This window comes from Chenopodium album, chromosome 18 (assembly GCF_948465745.1).
Source record: "Chenopodium album chromosome 18, dcCheAlbu1.1, whole genome shotgun sequence".
Lineage (NCBI taxonomy): Eukaryota > Viridiplantae > Streptophyta > Magnoliopsida > Caryophyllales > Amaranthaceae > Chenopodium > Chenopodium album.
Genome location: NC_137851.1, coordinates 48,211,655 through 48,231,327, shown reverse-complemented (window position 1 = coordinate 48,231,327; position 19,673 = coordinate 48,211,655). Strand labels below are relative to the sequence as shown.

Genomic DNA, 19,673 nt, shown 5'->3' with positions numbered 1-19,673 from the left:
GCGCTTTTTGCTATGAAGCCGTGGAAAGCACCTGGGCCTGATGGTGTACCTGCTGGGTTTTATCAGAAAAATTGGAATTGGATGCAAGATGACGTTACAGAGGCTGTTTTATCAAGTCTCAAATCTAGTAACATCCTTCGAGAATTAAATTGCACAAACATTGACTTAATTCCTAAATGTGAAAACCCGGAGGCCATGGATAAATTAAGACCAATCGGGCTTTGCAATGTTGTATACAAGATAATCTCTAAATGTATCACTAATAGACTTAGGAAAGTTATTAATGGGTTAGTGAGCCAATTTCAAAATGCCTTCATCCCGGGGAGGGCTATTTCAGATAATATTCTCTTAGCTCATGAATTGCTAGAAAATATCAGAAAAACAAAAAAAGGAGGGAAGAGGAAATTAGCAATCAAGACAGACATGAGCAAAGCGTATGATAGGATTAATTGGGATTTTCTAGAACTTGTGCTTCTTAAGTTTGGATTGCCAGAACTTATGATCAAAACTATTATGAGTTGTGTTAGGACGGTGTCTTCCTTTGTAATTATCAATGGTTCACCCCAGGAGAAGTTCAAACCAAAATGTGGGCTTCGGCAAGGGGATCTCCTTTCCCCGCACCTCTTTATTTTATGCATGGAATGTCTCTCAGGGCTAATTAGAGAAGAAGAATCAAGAGGTAACATCACCGGAATTAATATTGCACGAAGAGCTCCTAAAATTAGTCACCTTTTTTTCGCGGATGACTCGGCCTTTTTCCTCCAAGGAGAGGAAAGTAATGTTTTAAACCTGAAGAAAGTTCTAGACATCTACTGCAAGGCCTCTGGTCAGGTGATAAACAAAGATAAGTCGGTTCTTTTGGCTAGCCTCAACTCGAATGAAGAAGAAATCAATAAGTACAGTGAGATACTTGGTATTACTAGAAGTAACAGTTTTGGTATATATTTGGGAATACCTTCTGATTTTGGGGCCTCGAAACAGCAGATTTTCTGCAAATTAGTGGACAAGGTTAAAGAGAGACTGAATGCTTGGAACTCGCTGTTCCTTTCTCATGCTGACAGATTAACATTGATTAAGTCAGTGCTCTCGAATTTAGGAACCTATGTTCTCTCAGTTTTTCAAGTGTCCTGCCACAACATTGAAAAAAATTAATAGTATTGTAGCAAGGTTTTGGTGGCTTGGCAACAAGAACGGTAAGGGTGTATATTGGAAAAATTGGTCTCACCTTACTCAGACAAGGGAGAAAGGGGGTTTAGGCATTCTTGATGCCCGTTTCTTTAACCAAGCTCTCCTTGCTAAACAAGGTTGGCGTATTATTCATGATAAGGAATCACTTATCAGCAAAATTTACAGTGCCAAATATGGTATTGATAGGCATTCTCTTTTTGAAGATTCTTGGTGTAGGAAAAGTTTAGGCTCGTGGGGTTGGAATGGTATCAAATGGGGTATGCAGATGCTGAAGAAAGGATATGCTTGGTCCATAGGTGATGGGTGCTATGCTAAGATTCACCATCCCTGGGTCTATGGTGCTCCCCCAATCTGGAGGTATCAAGGCTGCTCAAACAATGACTGTGTTGCCAAACTAAGGAAAGAAAATAGGGACTGGGATCTAGATGTTTGTAAAGATTGGTTCAGTGATGAATCAGTTAAAAAAATATCTACAATCAAAGCTATGGATGCAAGCTATGATGATCTGATTGTATGGAAGAAAGACAGAGGTGGAATCTACTCTGTTAGAAGTGGATATAAAACTCTTCTTGAGGATAATCAGAGGCTGGATAAGAAGCTAGGAATACATGTGAAGCACAACATTGACTGGAAGCAATTCTGGAGAAAAAAAAGGTAGCCCCAAACAAAAGATTTTTCTATGGAAAATCTTGAAAGGAGCTCTCTCAGTTGGTAGTGAAAGGAAGAAAAGAGGATTGGGGGTGCATCATCATTGTAGTTTGTGCTGTATAGATGATGATCCTAGCAGCTGCAAACTGGAAACTTTGGAACATTTATTTAGAGACTGCAACTTTGCTAGTCATATATGGAAGGGTTGCAAATTGGGGATTAATGTGAGCAATCAAGATAGCATTCCACTCGCAGAATGGATCTTTAACTGGATGAGAATTCTAAGTGATAAGGGTAGAGACTTAGGTGAGAGCTATCAGCTTTTCTTAGCTGGTCTTGATTGCATTTGGGAAGCAAGGAATAATAAAATTTTTAAGTATTTAAATCCATGCCCTGGAGCTGCTATCTCAAGTATGGAACGAAGAGTGAGCAACACACACAAGAAGATGGAAGATGCAGAAAGGGTGATGCTGCAGAGCTCTGATGATAGTTAATCCGAACCACCTGGTTTTGAAAGGCAAAAGGGGACTAATACAAGGCAGGACAAGCACCACCTAAAGAGATCAGACTTAGTGTCAGGGCAAGGAATTTGCAACACTGCAACCTTAGGGATCTATCACACCAAGAGCAAAGGAAGAGAATTTAAATGGCACTGGGTTGTAAATCAGGCTGGTTCTATTCTCGAGCAAGGGGAGTTACAGCAGACTAGGCTGAATAGAGAAGCTGACATTCTCCACACTGTATTAGATGGACTGCAAGGAGCAATCAGGCTGAAGCTGTGGCACCTGCAGCTTGAGTCTACTGATCAGAACATCCTAAAATGGATGCAAACTGATTACACAAGCATTCAAGGAGATAGGATGATAAAAGAAAAAATTAATGAGCTACTGCCTTTTTTTCATTGTGTTACTGTAATCTTTAAAAACCTTAGGGGTTAAGATCCCTTTTCTTCTGCTGTCAAAAAAAAATAAAAAAACAGACGGCACTATAAAACCTTCGTATGAGTATACGACGGTTCAACTAACTGACATCTCCATCAAGGCTTTAAGGAAGTCCAAGTTTGAGTACCTCATTCGCAAGTTGGGCATTTGTGACCCGTATGCTCCAACTTGGGGAGTATTGGAGATAATTATGTGATATGATAATATTGTGAAAAGATATGCTTAGATATTATTGTGATATTTAGGTAGTTGTGATCTTTAGAGAATATTAGGGCTTTCCTCCCAAGTATTCCATCTATGTATATAACGTTATATTGGTTGTCCTTTATTGTGAATGAATATACAGTGAGAGTTATTGACCATAACTTAACAAAAAGCAAAAATTCATTTGCTACAATGTCTAACCATTGTCATCATCTATCTAATGGAAATAAACCCATCACATGGTATTACTACTTCTTCCATCTATACTAAAAGGAAGTACTGTAGTAAATTAAGAACTAAGAAGCTAAGCTCATTTTCATAGTTTCCGGCGGCAAATCGTATGCGACTTAATCTGATTTAGTGGATAAGTTTGAAGGTTAATGTTACCACAAATGTTGATGTTTGACAACAATGGTGGGGCGTCTACGGGAAGAGAGTTTACGCAATTAGAAAGTGCGAAGTATCCGATAAGTGTTATCATTAAATCAATTATCTAATTTTTTTTAAAACTTATACTTCCTCCGTTTTATTAATATTGCAATAATGAACTTTTTGTACTATTCATTACTATTGTTTGACCATATAATATGATTTATACGTTACGTAAAATATAATCACGTGGGATCTTGTTGGATTCATTTCAAAAAATACTTTCACAATATCAACTTTTTATAATTTTTACTCTTACACAATTATAGATACTTAGCTTATAAATATATTTTGGGATGCGTAATTCATCCTTGTTGCAATATTAATCGAACGGAGGAAGTATTTAGTTTACTATGTATTTTTGTTGTTTGTAGAGAAAACTATCAAATTTTCAAATTGGAAATTGATGTTATTAAAACATCAATAATTGAAACTGATGATGAAATTGGGGGAAATTGTTAGAGAAAAAGAATATTAAACATGTTTTTTTTTTTTTTTCTTTTTTCAAAATAATGAATTATATTGTTAATTAGGTATAATGCACATGTTGCTTGTCTCGTAGCACTCATCTCCAGTCTCCACTAGAATTTCTTACACCTGAGTTTCCACCAACATCTTTTTCGAACAGAGTCAACTTTCTTCCTCCACTCCACTTTGGCAACTCCCTTTTACTACTCGTAGTATATAATATGTCTTCATCTTCCCTCCCTAACAAACATCAAAACTCGAGAAAGAATTATTAAGTTTACAAACGAATTTAGAGCTGTCAAAAACTGACTCGACTCGACTTGAACATGTCGCAAGATAACAAAAACATGGACAAAAAAAGCGGGTTTTGCATTAGCAACTCCACCTTTTACAGCAAACGTCCAGCAATTCCACTCCCACCAAACACATCCTTAGACATCACCACCTTCATCTCCTCCCGACCCCACCGTACCACCACCGCCTTCATCGACGCCACCAATGACCGCCACGTGTCCTACTCCGAGCTCTGGTCCACCGTTGATTCCCTCTCTTTTTCTCTCTCCTCCACGTGGGGTGTCCGCAAAGGCCACGTCATCCTCATTCTCTCTCCCAACTCTCTCTCCTTCCCCCTCGTCTGCCTCTCCGTCATGTCCCTCGGCGCGTTGATCACCACCACCAATCCTTTAAACACCACGCGCGAGATTTCCAAACAAATCGCGGACTCGAAGCCGTTCCTCGCCTTCACTACCCCTGAACTCGCCCCCAAGCTCGCCGGCTCCGGTATCCCGGTGATTCTACTCGGCGGTGAAAAGGGTAGTTTCGGGAACTTGAAAATATTGACGACGTTGGAGGAGATGGTCAAAGGAGAGAGAAAAGAGGTGAGAGTGAAGGAGAGAGTTTGCCAAAACGACGCCGCAGCGTTGCTGTATTCGTCGGGAACTACTGGGGAGAGTAAAGGGGTAGTTTCGTCTCATCGGAATATGATCGCAATGGTACAGACGATCATCGGACGGTTTAGATTAAATGATGAAGATCAGAGGAATGGTAATACATTTATATGTACTGTTCCAATGTTTCATATCTATGGCCTTGTTGCCTTTGCTACAGGTAACTTTACTAACCTCATATTTTATTTTTTACTGTTTTAATGGATAATATTTAGTTATTTACTACGAGTAATAGTATTTACTTTACTTGACGTTGTGATTATTACTTTATTCCTTTCGTCTTGTAATATACTGTCTATTTCATTTTAACTACGCACTTACGAAGATATAATGGTGACTTATTACTCAATTCATGATTACGTTTTTTTTTTGTTTTAAAGTAATGGAAATACTTTACTTTTGGGAGTAGTTAAAGTAAGTCAATGTGGGTAATTGTGGTCCAAGTGTATAATATATTCATTTTTATATCAGTCGTTATAATTACAGTTCATTAAAGATATTAATTGTTAATGTCTGTTATAATGATGATTGATACTAATACTAGTATATAACTTCTTTTTTAGCAATGAGGGGTAATTTTAGATTTTATGTTAAGACGTGTTATATTGTTGAGAGGTGCTCTGTTACGAGTATATATATATATATATATATATATATATATAGAGGCACTTATGCATCAATGCATGTGATATTTTCCTGGCTTTGAGAAGTCATAAAGTAGCTTTGTGTTGTTTGAATCTACTTAAGTCTTAATGAAGCGTGCTATAATGCTAGTGGTAGCTTTTAACCTTATTGTTGTGACTAGTGGATGCAATATTATTGATCATAGTGTCTTCATTCCAAGTGATTTGTCGAGAAATAAATTGATTATTGCAATATCAATAAAAGGGTCAATGGATATCCTCATATCATTAATTTAATCTCATAGAAGTAGCTTACAGAATTCTATACCAGTATGTGAATTAATTTCGAAAAAGCATCAAGGAACAAGTTTTAACTTAGAACTTTTTATGTATGAGTTGCAAGGTGTTTTTATAGAGTTTTCTTTTTTATTTAATGTCCTTTCCCAGTATCAAAAACTGAGAAGAGCCCGAAGCTGGCTAGTCTTAGTAAATCACATGTCAAATTCTAATGTTAGATGTTCGGAATATGGTCATTGACTCCTTGTGCTGTGGAGGATGATCTATGAAATGACACCAATCATCATGCTGTATTGTATCAAAATCGAACTGAGTCTGATTTTTTTTTTCCAAATTTGTTAGGATATCCTGGAGAATACTTTTCTTGGTATTGTAAATTTGTATGAAACCTTACTTGAGCTTGGGACATGTAGTATTAACTTACTAATCTTTCACTTTTAGACTCCAAATTCAATAGGAATTTCAAAAAAAATGGTTATTACTTGATAAAATAAAAAATTTAATAAGTAATAAGCTTTTGGTTTGATTCTTAGAAGTTAAAACAGTTGCACTGGATAAATGTTGTAGCTAATGTTGATGTTTTATCCCTTGGGCTCTTGGCCACAGGATTACTAGCAGCTGGAGCTACCATTGTTGTCTTGCCCAAATTTGAAATGAATGATTTGCTCCTAGCAATATCAAAGTACAAGGTCAGTTACTTTCCGTTGGTCCCACCAATTCTGGTAGCAATGGCAAATCATGCGGATCATATCAAGAAGAACTATGATCTGAGTTCATTGAAGCATGTTTTGTCTGGAGGTGCCCCATTAGGAAAGGAAGTGATCGAAGGATTCTTGGAGAAGTTCCCAAATGTTGTGATCATGCAGGGTTATGGGCTTACAGAGTCTACAGGCATTGGGGCTACAACAGACTGTTTGGAGGAGAGTCGGAGGTACGGGACAGCTGGGTTGCTCTCACCAAGTACGGAGGCAAAGATTGTTGACCCTGAGAGTGGAAAAGCCTTGGGGGTTAATCAGACTGGTGAACTTTGGCTTCGCAGCCATACTGTTATGAAAGGTTGTTTGCTCTTATACTTAAATTCTTAAGTGCTTAGTGTCATTGTTTTCTTTGAAATTGTTTTCCCTCTGTAACCTTTTACAAAAATAGGAAAAAGGAGGAAGTTTTAACATGTTGATTTATGAGTTTTATGGATGGCTTGGTTGAAATTAAAAACAGCAATTATTGTTTTTTTGTTAAATTTATACTCCAACTAGTAAGGTTTATTTTAACAGGAGACTAGTAAGTTCTAACATTTTGCTTTATGAAATTATGAATTTTATGGATGCCTTCATCTTTATTAAAATCAGCAGTTTTTATCCTTACCTAACTTCAAGCCCAAAAGGCGAATGTTCATACTCTGTATTTATCCAAGGCATCAAATCATAAATTCTTACTTGGAACTTGGACCTCGTAGCTCTGACACTGTCAAAACATCATGTATGCATATTAGATTTGGTCCCTGATAAGACTCCTGTACGCTGCTTTATACGATTAGTTTTATTTTACTGCTTCTACTTTGAACCTATTGCTGAGATGTATATTAAAAAAGTGGAGCCATGAATATGATGCTGTTGTGCAGTTGTTTACTATGACATTCTGTTTTAAGACTGAAAATACTCAAAATGTACCAGAACTGGCAGAACATGATCTGACTATGACCTGAAATTAATGAGTCTGATCATTCTCCTTGACAAGCACAATTTATTTTCAGATGCTATGTTGTCTAAAGTCTTACATTATTGTTGCAGGCTACTTTAACAACCATGAGGCGACTGTTTCAACTCTCACTTCAGATGGTTGGCTAAAAACAGGGGATGTGTGCTATTTTGATGAAGATGGCTTCCTCTTTGTGGTCGATAGACTGAAGGAATTGATCAAGTATAAGGGATATCAGGTACTTCTTAACCCAAATAATTCCATTCCAAGTTAAATCTATAATTTTAGAAGTGGATATGTAATTTCTTTTCCCTTTTTTGGGTGGGTGTGGGTTGGGGAGTAGTAACTCTAATGTTTTTTTGGAAATGTTACTTATTGATGCATCAGGCTAAGATACCTTATACAACTTTCTTCCTATTATACTCTGTATCTTATAAAAACACTAGTGCATTCATTTGATCAACAAGGTTGTCCGCTGTTCTGGATGCTAAGCTGACTAGTAATCTAGTATATGCTCATTTCCTCAATAACTTGGCTACTTTCATCTCAAATTAACTGCAAATAGTGAAGCAATCAAACAAGTTTTACAGACTATACAGGTATGTGTATCAACGTACCATCGACCATCAAGTTCTCTTTTGTTACAAGGGAAATGCATTTCACCTTGAGTATCACGTTTTGGGTACTAAAAACTCCTACATGTGAACGGATGCTTTTAACTTTTTCTGTTTAGGTAACAACACGATATTTCTAGAAAAAAGTAGTCATACAGTAGACTTGAATAAGTTCCCATGTTAATGAAATGTGAAGTGGACTCTAGTGGAGCTTGGGTAATATAGAAAGCTCCTGCATTCCACATATGTGGCTAACAGGAGTAGACATCAAAAAAATGTAAACAAGTAATTGCAATGGAATAATGAATCTAAATCGATATCTTGAGCTTTTGGCTCTTTGAGAGCCTTGATGAATACGGAACATCTACTTCATTACATAGACTCACTCTCTTTTATCTAGTACAATTTTTCAAAAAGATCGTCTAACCATCATAAGAACACCTTGTATGTGGGTTATGTTAAGGGGAGAGTGAAATTCGGATAGGGGAAAGTGGTCTTATAATGGTAAGGTGGTCTTACACAAATATTTTAGGGAAATAGAATATGCAAACTCTCTAGTCATAAGTCTCATAACTCATGAAACTATGAGCTAGGAGCATCCATTAACATCTAGGTCTATCGAAATTGTTTCTGTAATGCCCATCTGGAATCAATGTTCATGTACTCATGCTACTCATGTATGCCACGTCCTGATAAAGCCATCATATATGCAAAACTAAATTTATGACTTAAATTTCGAACATGCATGTACCCTGAGTAGTGGTGGAAAGAGGATTGAAAAAAGACAACAATTATCTTATTTATCTAGGTAATGTTAGTAAAATCCTAATGAATCCCTTAATTATGGAGGGTCGTACAATATAACTGCTGATTTAATTGAGGTATCTTAAAGTGACTCTTAACTTGGGTTAATATTTCTCTGATTGTTGATCTTCTGTCTTAATATGAAGATTGGTTTTAATTTAACACCACAAGGTTGATAGGATGTCCACAGAACATTAACATTATACTGAATTTTAGACACGAAAATAATATCTTTAGTTCCTGCCCCTGAAAAATTCATATTGATGTATTTGATATTTAGGTTCCACCTGCTGAATTAGAAGCATTGCTGCTTACTCATCCGGAAATTGCAGATGCTGCTGTTATTCCGTAAGATTTAACTCTAAACATACACACATTCTTCTCTATGATTTCATTTCTTTGTCTGTACGTAAACCATTCTGAAATACCTGATATAGTAATGCTCTTTTTTACACAACAGGTTCCCAGATAAGAATGTTGGTCAGTTTCCAATGGCATATGTAGTGAGGAAAGCTGGTAGTAACTTATCTGAGAATGAAATCATGGATTTTGTAGCAAAACAGGTGAGCATGACACAGTTATTAGGCATTTTTAAACTTAACCATGTTTATGAACTTATCTGAAGTTACTAACCCTTATTTGACTTATAAAAAGTTGATATTTTAACTTGGTTAGTCCTTTGATCTTATTTTTACTTAACTGTTGAAGCAATTGGATGGGAAACATAGAGTAGAGCACAAGTTGGGATGTATAAGGAGACACACGATGTCAAATTTGTGTTTCCGCTTGTTCATTCAAAGTTAGTATGAACTAAGTTAACTTTTCATGGTGCAGGTCGCTCCTTACAAAAGAATCCGGAGGGTGGCATTCATAGATTCTGTGCCCAAGAATGCATCTGGGAAGATTCTGCGGAAAGACCTCATCAAAATGGCTACTTCTGGCTCGAAACTGTGAGCCAGTTGTATTGTAGGAAAATGGATCTGTTTGAACCCATTGGTGACCAGCTTGTATCAAGAGCTTGGTCGCGTATATAGATTCATTGTTATTTGATATATATATGAGATTGCTGAGGAATTAATAACCTCCCCGGCTAATGTAATATGACATTGTCGCTGTTGTATGAATAACGTGCTGGAAATCTTGAATAAGCTTGCGTATAGTTTGTTTGAGCTACAAAATTAATGGTAGTTTAACATGTACTTGTATATGACATGATCCTTTTTATCAATTGCAATAGTTCATAAGGTATTCCAGTGTTTAACATTTAGTATTGAGTGGAAATGTAATGTAGGCTTCTAGAAAAGTAGAGAGAAAATAGGAATGTGGAGTTGTCTTTTAGGGGGCACATGGAGTAATTTGTATATTGTCGATTGCCATAGTACATGTTGCAATAAGAGTTGCAATCAAATTATCAAACTACGCGATTTTTGGTCTCCTGACTTCTCTGTTGTATAGTTATGGAGGTAATTTGAAGATCTAGCTTAGACGGTTGGCATTAGATCCATCCAATGCCTTAGGTTGTCACCTTCTCAATTCTAATTACATTGTTAGCATAACTATTAAATTTGAACGAGGGTATATATAATTATATTATTATATCATCAAAAGTGAAGAAGAAAAATGCTTTAATAGCCAAAAACACAAAGCCTAAAAATTCAAATGGACCCCTTGATTGTGGTTGGGATGCATAGTACGGATGAATTATTAAAATATTGTTACAGGGGATATTCTAAGGTGATCTACTAAGGTTAAGGGTATATCCTTTTTTCTTATAAGGGCTTGTTTAGTTCATCGTATTTGTGCTTATCTGATTTAATCTGATATGGTTTGATCTGATTTAATTTGTCCAAACTTTGGTTTTAAGTGTACGATAATGTATGAAAAATATGGATCTTATTAGATTTGTAATAATGTGTATTTTACTAATATGTAATTTTCATAATTTTTTCATTTATAAAGATATTTAACAATAAAAAAATACTGCATATAAAAATAAGTTGAACCAAACCAGGTCTAATTGTAACTTTTTACAATCCCAACAACAGCCCTGTCATAATAATAATAATCGTTATTAATAAAAAAAATATAAAAAAGAGATTGTCTTAGGTTGTGAATTGAACTAAGGAATTCATTATGTACTTTTTTTTTTTTTCTTTGCCAAGAATGTATATTTTCCCTGTTAATTGATTTTTCTTAATTAATAGACTTATCAAATCAAACTTATGTTTGTTGGCATTGATTTCCAAAAAGATAAAACCGAAAACAACCAAATATTAGTCTAGATTTATCGACAAGAAGCAACAAGATGTGTAGCACCTTAAAAAGTTGGTCAATTTTAATTTCCACATGAAAATGTGGATTTCCTTCAAACATCATCTAACTTCAAACAAAGTACAAGAAATTAAGCAAAAAGAAAAAGAGGTATGGAAAGAATATTAGACAGCCATGGAATTAATAGAGGAAGAAGGTACCAAGAACGAGCTCCTTTTTTATGGCTATTTGCAATTTCAATTATTCATAGTCTGGTTTTTGCAACTTTACGCTTGCATCACTTCCATTGACGGCTATGACATCATCTTAACTACATAACTTGTTAAAAATTAATATTATTATATAAGTACGTACCATTTTAATTTATTTGCTCATTTTATCACTTTATTTTCTTTGTCCTACTTTATTTTCTTTGTCCTTTTCCCCAAGTATCTTAATCAAAGAAAACTCACTTAACTTGAAAGAATGCTATACCAAACTAAGATAAAAACATAAGAATTCAGTAACATACGAATCATTGAGCAATAACTAGGTGACAATAATTGGTAAGTTTAATTTGATACTGTGATCCTACGCTGTCCTTTTAACTACGGAGTAGTTCATGTAACTTATAGCTGATGGATGAAGTTTTTTTTTTTTTTTTTTATTGGTATTTATACTTTATCACGCACTCTCTTTCACAATGAGAGTCCTCAAGAGCGAAATGTGCGTGCGTAAATTTAGCATAAGTTTTCTCATACTCAGCGTTAGATATTTCATTTGAAGGGAGATATAAATTAATAAGATTTGAACTTGTGACATTGTCATGCATGATAGCTCCGACACTATATTGTCATATAAACTCGAATATCATATTATAGTGAAAGATTAAGTTGGTGGGTGAAGTCACAAATGAATTTTTTCATAGTATCACTATCAAGTTACTAGCTACTCCATAAACGAACTATTACACTTGGTTTTTTACAATCTTCTATATAGACTTTTTCGGTTCCAATTTCAATAGATTTTTGAGTTTACCGTTAATAACTTTACTAAAATTTTAGTAGGAATTATTATAAATTAGATATTTGTTAAGTACTCACCTTAAGAAATTAAACAAACACCCTCAAATGATAATAATTAATTGATATTTGTATGAGTGATAGTAAAACTTTGACCTAAAAGGCTAAAATAATAAAAGAATGTAACCCTTTTTTTACAAAGGAATTACATTTTCATATTCACATCATTCATACTTCAGATCAACTTTATTTTGTCAAAATGGTTTTTAACGAAATAATTTTAATTAGTTTGATTTTTATAGTTATTGGAAGAGCTGAAGCCTCTTTCAACCATCTAATCCTAGCATGGCTTTGAAAAAAAAAATCTTAGCTTTTCACGAATTCTTGAATAAAGCAGATTTTCATAAACTTATTGTAAAAAGGATTAAAGTTACCCTGAAAATATTTAAATTAAAGTTACCATTATATACTATAAAAATTATCATTTTTTAACATAAATGATATCCCTTAAAAAGCACTCATTATGTATTCGATCAATCCTATCAGCCTTTATATCATGCATCCATTATAATATACAATAATACACATTACAATACAATCAAACTCAATACAAATTGAAAGTTACTCTTAAATGAGTTGTTACCATAAAATTGTTATAGCTACTTTTAGATTGATAGTCTTTCAATTATATTAATTGAAGAAAGTCCACGTTATAAAAAGAATTATTAGTAATTTTTTTTTCTTAAAAAAAAATTAAAGAAGACTTATTAGTAATTTTTTCCTGAAAAAATGAAATAAAGAAGATATAATATCCAACCCATTTGAATAATAAATTGTCCTTCTCCCAACAAACAAAAATAATTTCCACCCAAATTAAAATTTTTACGTGTATTATAATAATTAAATGGACTCATCAAACCCACTTTTTAAAAAGAAAATTATACACAAATTACATTTGTTACACATGGTATTATTTTGATGATAACTTGTACTGTGTTCATTGTATAGTATGTGAACTTATATTATGTTCTTGAATTGGCTTAAAGCAAATTGACTGGAAAAGCATTTATAGAGGTGACCAAAACTATACCACAAATATAAATCATGCACTTACAAAAAACAGACATTTGTGGTCGGATAACGTCGCAATCTAAAGGTAGATGCAAGCAACATCCATGCAAGTTCCCTATACAATAATAAGGGGCCTAGCTACAATAACCTTACCTTACACAAGCCACATGATTGGATCCATCTTTTATGAACTTTTCTAATCCTTTTTTCAATAAAATAAAAAAAAAATAGAGGAAAAAAAAAACATTTTCTCACTTTAATTCTTATATGTGTGTGGCGAGCCACTATGGGGTTATTTCGTTAGTGTTATAAGGATTATTCGATAAGGATTATTCGGTTAGTATTATAAGGGTTATTAAGTCAGTGTTATAAAGGTTATTTCGTCTATGTTACTCGGTTACTCGGTCAGTGTTACATGAGTAATTCGATCAGTGTGATAGAAATTACTTTGTTCTTTTATAAATGGTCACACGGTGTGACCAACTCCAACCGCATACAACACGCGTTGTACGGAGAATTATTATATTGATATTGTGTATTTTCCCACCTCTAAAAAGCAACCTTTTTAATTTAACCACTACTTTTGTTCTATTTTGTTATTTATTTATGTACTTCAACCACCTCAAAAAAAAATGTCATTTAAAAAAAAAAAATTAGACCTCTGTTGAGGTTTTGGGTGTCATATAGTTCTTAAGACATCAATTTGTGTTCAAAATTGTCAAAAAATAAATTATCAAAAATGTCTCATTTTACGTGCCAAAACATATATCGGTTTTCTCAGTACAAAACATATTTCTTAGCTTGCAAAACGAGATAGTTTTGATAATTTTTTTTTGGCCTTAAATTAATTCCTAAAGAGTCAATGCAGAATGATGCGTAAAACCTTTTTTTTTTTTTTTTTTTGACGGAATGATTTGTAAAACATTAACTTAGCAAATTTTTAGAAATCGAGTAATGTTTTTTACAAAAATGAAATTGGACGGTGGTTGTAAAATTTTTTGATTAATTTTTTTTTAAAATAAAAAAAAAATAATAAAAAAATCTTTATTATTGTTGTTGGTTGAATGAATTGACCATATAACTGGGCCGAATAGATATCAAAACTTAAAACCCTATAAACTTATAATCTCGACTTTGATCCTTTAAGATGATTAGAATCTAAATTAAAGCACCTATAAAGGAGTATAGATAAAAATAAATATGGTGTACGCACTACATATCATGAATGTAAAAGCAACTTAATCTATTTAGCTAAGTTAACTAATTAAATTATCTAATGTACGTAGAGCTGTTTAAAATGGTTGTATACTTGTATTATAAGATTGTACGTTTTGGACTATTGAATAACATTTCAATACATGAAATATGTAAAGTGACAAACTTTTAAAGTGTAATAATCTTCTTCACAGATTTGGATAGCTTTCAATAGGGTTTTAACTAGTATTATATACAATTTAGTAATAGGATTTAAAAAATAAATGAATAAATAAACATAATTACATATTTTTTTAAAAAAATAATTAGAAATACTCCACCAAATGAAAGGCTCAAGAACCTCACTCTATACTTGTAAAATGTCTACACCCATAAGTCTTAGTCAGCTTCCACTTTTGACCCTCACATTAAACCTTTAATAGCCTATATATACTCTTCTAGCAGTCTAGCTCCAACAAAACCCTCAAAAAATATTTATGCATGCATGTTTAATTAGTTATTATAGTTTTAGCTAGAGATTTTTTTTTTTCTTTTTTTAAATTTATAACTAACCATGACTTCAAGTGATCAAGTAACGTCGGCTCCTCAAGAGCTCCGATGGTTCTTTTCCCAATCGCCGTTGCTCGGCCAATCAGTCGGGTTATGGTCCGATGACACCCCCATAACCATTCACGTAATGACACCTATATCCAGCCCCATGAAAACGGGTGTTGCAACAACCATGCATGATAACAATTACATTGAACAAGTTACAAATAATGTTGTTGATCCACAAGAAGAGTGGCTTCCTATCACTGAATCTAGAAATGGTAACGCCTTCTATGCCGCCTTTCATACCATTTCTTCTGGCATCGGTTTTCAAGCTCTTATGCTTCCCTTAGCCTTCGTTTCCCTAGGATGGTAAGTTTAATTTTTTTTTTTTTTTACTTCTTAATCAATCTATACATCTTCAATTTGTTTGTTCAAGATGTTTTATCTTTTTTTTTTTCTTTTTTTTTTTTAAAGCATTCAAAACATGTATTACTACTTTCTTCAAAAAAAAAAAAAAAAAAAAAAAAAAAAAAAAAAAAAAGTATTCATACGAGTACATAGTTTTGTTCTCATGTTCGGATGGTAGGTAGCACAGTGGCAAGATGGGTTTATACTCGTGTATGCGAAAAATTTGCTAGATGAGTCCGTTTTCCCAAAGTCTGTTATATTTAGGGGAATCTAATCAACAATAAAATGTCTACCTAACATTTTCCTTACAAAAATAATTTTGGACCTTTGTTTTGGTACAATTTGTTACAATTTGTCATATGTATGTTACCATAGTTTACAACACTTGATTCCATGGCCTATGAGAACTTCTTAGACGTTATGATGTAAATATAAAACACAAAATATTAGAATATTCACGCACTTCTCCTTTATATGCGTAGGATTAATTGATATTAAATAGATTATTGTATCAAACATTAGCACTACTATTAAGCAACTATATGCATAGTGTTTGAAATTAATTGTGAAAAAACCCAAATAAATAAATAAATAAAATCACAAATTAAAAAAAAAAAAAAGGATCTTAAATTTGACACATGGCAGCAACGAATTAAAATGATTGGTACGTATAGTAACATGTCGTGCCTTAAATAGTAAGAAAGATATTATCCATATGTGGAGAAGCCTCCTATAACCCCTTTTTTAAAGGGTGTTAATTTATATGGATATTAATAGTAACAAAAGTGCTAATGTACTCAGGTAAGTCGAGTAACTTATCAATTTATCATAAACCAATCTTTATTTACGCACATAAAGTGTAAAGCTTCGATCAGTATGGTTTCGTTTCATATTTACATGTTATCATACGACAATTTCTTACCATCTCATATAAGAATGTGCCGTATAGTAGCCAAATCTGATATACCTCTTTTTTTTTTTTTCTTTTTTTTTTTTTTTTTTTTTAACAAAGGTGTGTACATGTAAGTTTACCGAATAATATTTTTTGTCTGTTTACTTAACAGGATATGGGGCATTACATGTCTTTCATTAGGTTTCATATGGCAGTTGTATACGACATGGTTGCTAATCCAATTGCATGAATCAGAGAACGGCACACGCTACAGTAGATACCTCCGGCTATCTATAGCAGCCTTTGGTGAGCTTAGATTCACTCTACTAGATACACATTCGATGGAAATTTCTTAATGTATATTTGTTATCACTTTTATTATCTACTCCCTCCGTTTCATAATGTTAGTCTCATATGAAATCAATCACATAAAATAAGAAAAGAAATATATTTGGAATCTAACATCAAAGTACAACATAATTCATAATTAGTTTACCTTATTTAACTTTTTTGATTTTTTTATTAGGAAAGCACAAGTAATAATTGCATAATTTTAGGTAAAAATTTCCTTACTTGGAGTCATGTCATCAATTCACAACTTATCAAAATAAAAAAAATCAAATTATAAATGAAATATATTTAATATGGATAGATCTTTTTAAAACGTCCAAAATAGTATATGGAACTAATATTATGAAACGGAGGGAGTATCAAAGAAGACGTACAAGTAATAAATTATAAGGAGTACTTCATATGTTGTAGTAATCGCGAGTACTAGAATTAAAGCATCTTACAAAAAAAGTTTGTTTCCTTTGCGTACAAGATAAACATAAAAATATTACTCCTAATATAATTGCATTAAAAAGACCATGTGTGTCCTGTGTCAAAAAAAAAAAAAAAAAAAAAAAGACCATGTGACTTTTCTATTGAACATCTTTGAAATATTTTTCAACGTATTACTATACTCCAAATGTGCTCTTATATTTTGTTGCTTTTCATACTTTATTAGTCAAAAGAACACTATTAAAGATGTAATTAAACAAAGTAACTTTCTTTATAATGTAGGAGAAAAGCTTGGGAAACTTCTATCCTTGTTTCCAATCATGTACTTATCAGGTGGCACGTGTGTGGCTCTGATCATGTTTGGAAGTGGGACCATCAAGATTTTCTACCAAACAGTTTGTGGGCCCAATTGCAAGGAGGCTAACCCATTAACCACTGTTGAATGGTACATGGTCTTCACTTCTTGTGCTGTGATACTAGCTCAGCTCCCCAACTTGAACTCAATTGCCAAAGTATCATTCATTGGATCCTTAACCTCAGTAGGGTATTGTACCCTAATATGGATCATATCCGTATGCAAAGACCGACCCATGAGTGTATCATATGGGCCGACCCATGTCGAGTCCTACGCCGATAGGGTTTGTGGAGTAGTCAATGCAATTGGGATGATTGCTTTTGCTTTTAGAGGGCACAACTTAGTGTTGGAAATTCAGGTAAATATGACATTCATGCATAGAAGAATATGGTATAAGAGAGTTTTTACATTCTTATTAATATGGTATGTATGGAGAAGGCCAATCCTAGGAGGAAGGGCTTTAGGAATATCCCTTCTTGAATGAGATTGGTGAGTCCTCATGCCTGAAAGTCGAAGAGCTAGTCAACTTCGAGCCTTGCTCCTATCTTAGGGGTCAGTAAATAATGAGCATTTGGTAAAATGTGTGTGTTTGGTGCAGGGAACCATGCCAAGTAGTGTAAAGCAACCATCAAGAATAGCAATGTGGCGAGGGGTGAAATTTGCTTATTTGATCATTGGATTGTGCTTATTTCCTATCGCAATTGGTGGATATTGGGCCTATGGAAACTTGGTTAGTTCAAACCTCAAATTTTATTTCTTAAATTTTAACTTGCATTGAGATTTGTTAGGATTAGAGTAAAACATTTTCCAATTAATATTGTCCTTCGCACGAAAACTACATTTCAATTTGCCTAAAACAAGAAAGAAAAGAAAGTCTTAATTTATAAACCCAAATAAAAAAATAAAATAAATAAAAAAACTCTTCCCTTTCAAAGGACTTATTTTTGTACTATATTTAAATTTCATAAACACGAAGAAGAAAATGACAATTTCTAAATTGCTTTGTACACCTTGGAATTTTTGTTTACAAATTTAAGGCGGTAAGAAATGAAATGATCGTCACTTTGGAACCAGATGAAATTTAACTTAGCCATTACAAGAACCTGCTTGAAGTCAACTTTCCCTTTTTGCTAATTTGGTTTTCTATTGCTATAGATTATACCTACAAATGAAGGGCTAATAAAAGTCATGTATGAATACCATGGGCACGACACTTCCAAGTTTCTACTGTGTCTCACAAGCCTGCTCACCATGATTCATTGTCTCAGCTCGTTCCAAATATATGCAATGCCGGTGTTTGACAACTTGGAGTTCCGGTTCACAAGCAGCAAGAAGAAACCATGCCCTCGTTGGTTGAGATCAGGAATCAGGGCCTTCTTCGGATGCTTAACAGTCTTCATAGCATTTACAGTACCATTCTTGCCGAGTTTGGCAGGTCTTCTAGAAGGCCTAACTCTGCCTCTCGCCCTAGCATATCCCTGTTTCATGTGGATAAAGATCAAGAAACCCCAAGAGTTCAGCTTTATGTGGCACCTTAACTGGGGGCTAGGATGTTTTGGGATACTTCTGAGCATTCTGCTAGTAACTGGAGCCATATGGAGTATAGCGATCAAAGGGATGCCAGTCCACTTTTTTCAAGCCAGATGAGCGATAGTAAGATGTCCAAATTAGGCAGCAGAATACAGCTTGGCATAACCAGAAATAACTGAGCATTGTAAATTTTAACACACCAAACTTGCCCCCTGGCTTATGTAATGTGCAGTGATGTCTACGAGTTCCACAATCTTACAGCCCTTTGTATGCAAAGTTCATGGACCATATTAGCCACCCATAGTGTGTGTTGTATGCAAAGTTCATGGACCATATTAGCCACCCATAGTGTGTGTAAATGCCTCAATACCGACTGTCCAGATTTAATGCGACAATACTAGACCGCAGCACAGTACAACATCCCTCTAGGTTAGAAAGAGCTCTACTGTGACACATTGCTTCATATAGCAGGCTTGAGATCTCTTGGCGGTCATCAGATTGGATCAAATCACAACTATCATCTAATTTAGCTGCTTTAAATGAACTCCAATGCCAATCAAAAAAAATAAAAGAGCAAAATTGAACAATAAAATTGGGTAAAATCTCACATTTTTACAGATGGAATATTCCTATAGGACGTTACATTGATAATGGTAGAAGCATCCTTCGTTTCTTCTTACGTGCCAAACGTATTTGCTTTGTGACTTTCATGCACAGAAGTAGCAACAATGTGACACATAACAAAACAAACGCAAGTT

General features: G+C 34.0%; 2 protein-coding genes across 2 annotated transcripts; both read left to right on the top strand.

Moving 5' to 3' along the window:
- The first annotated feature begins 4,007 nt into the window (after positions 1-4,007).
- LOC145590990 (peroxisomal OPC-8:0-CoA ligase 1-like) lies at positions 4,008-10,209 on the top strand. The gene is made up of 6 exons (XM_081647378.1): positions 4,008-4,985; positions 6,352-6,801; positions 7,533-7,678; positions 9,139-9,206; positions 9,319-9,421; positions 9,693-10,209. Exons 1-6 carry the CDS (start codon positions 4,205-4,207, stop codon positions 9,810-9,812), a joined length of 1,668 nt encoding a protein of 555 aa, XP_081503504.1. The 5' UTR covers positions 4,008-4,204; the 3' UTR covers positions 9,813-10,209.
- Positions 10,210-14,894: 4,685 nt separating this feature from the next.
- On the top strand, positions 14,895-19,214 carry LOC145590989 (lysine histidine transporter-like 8). The gene is made up of 5 exons (XM_081647377.1): positions 14,895-15,316; positions 16,420-16,553; positions 17,313-17,743; positions 17,984-18,115; positions 18,541-19,214. The coding sequence occupies exons 1-5, from the start codon at positions 14,970-14,972 to the stop codon at positions 19,030-19,032; spliced, it is 1,536 nt and encodes a 511-aa protein (XP_081503503.1). The 5' UTR covers positions 14,895-14,969; the 3' UTR covers positions 19,033-19,214.
- Positions 19,215-19,673: the final 459 nt, after the last annotated feature.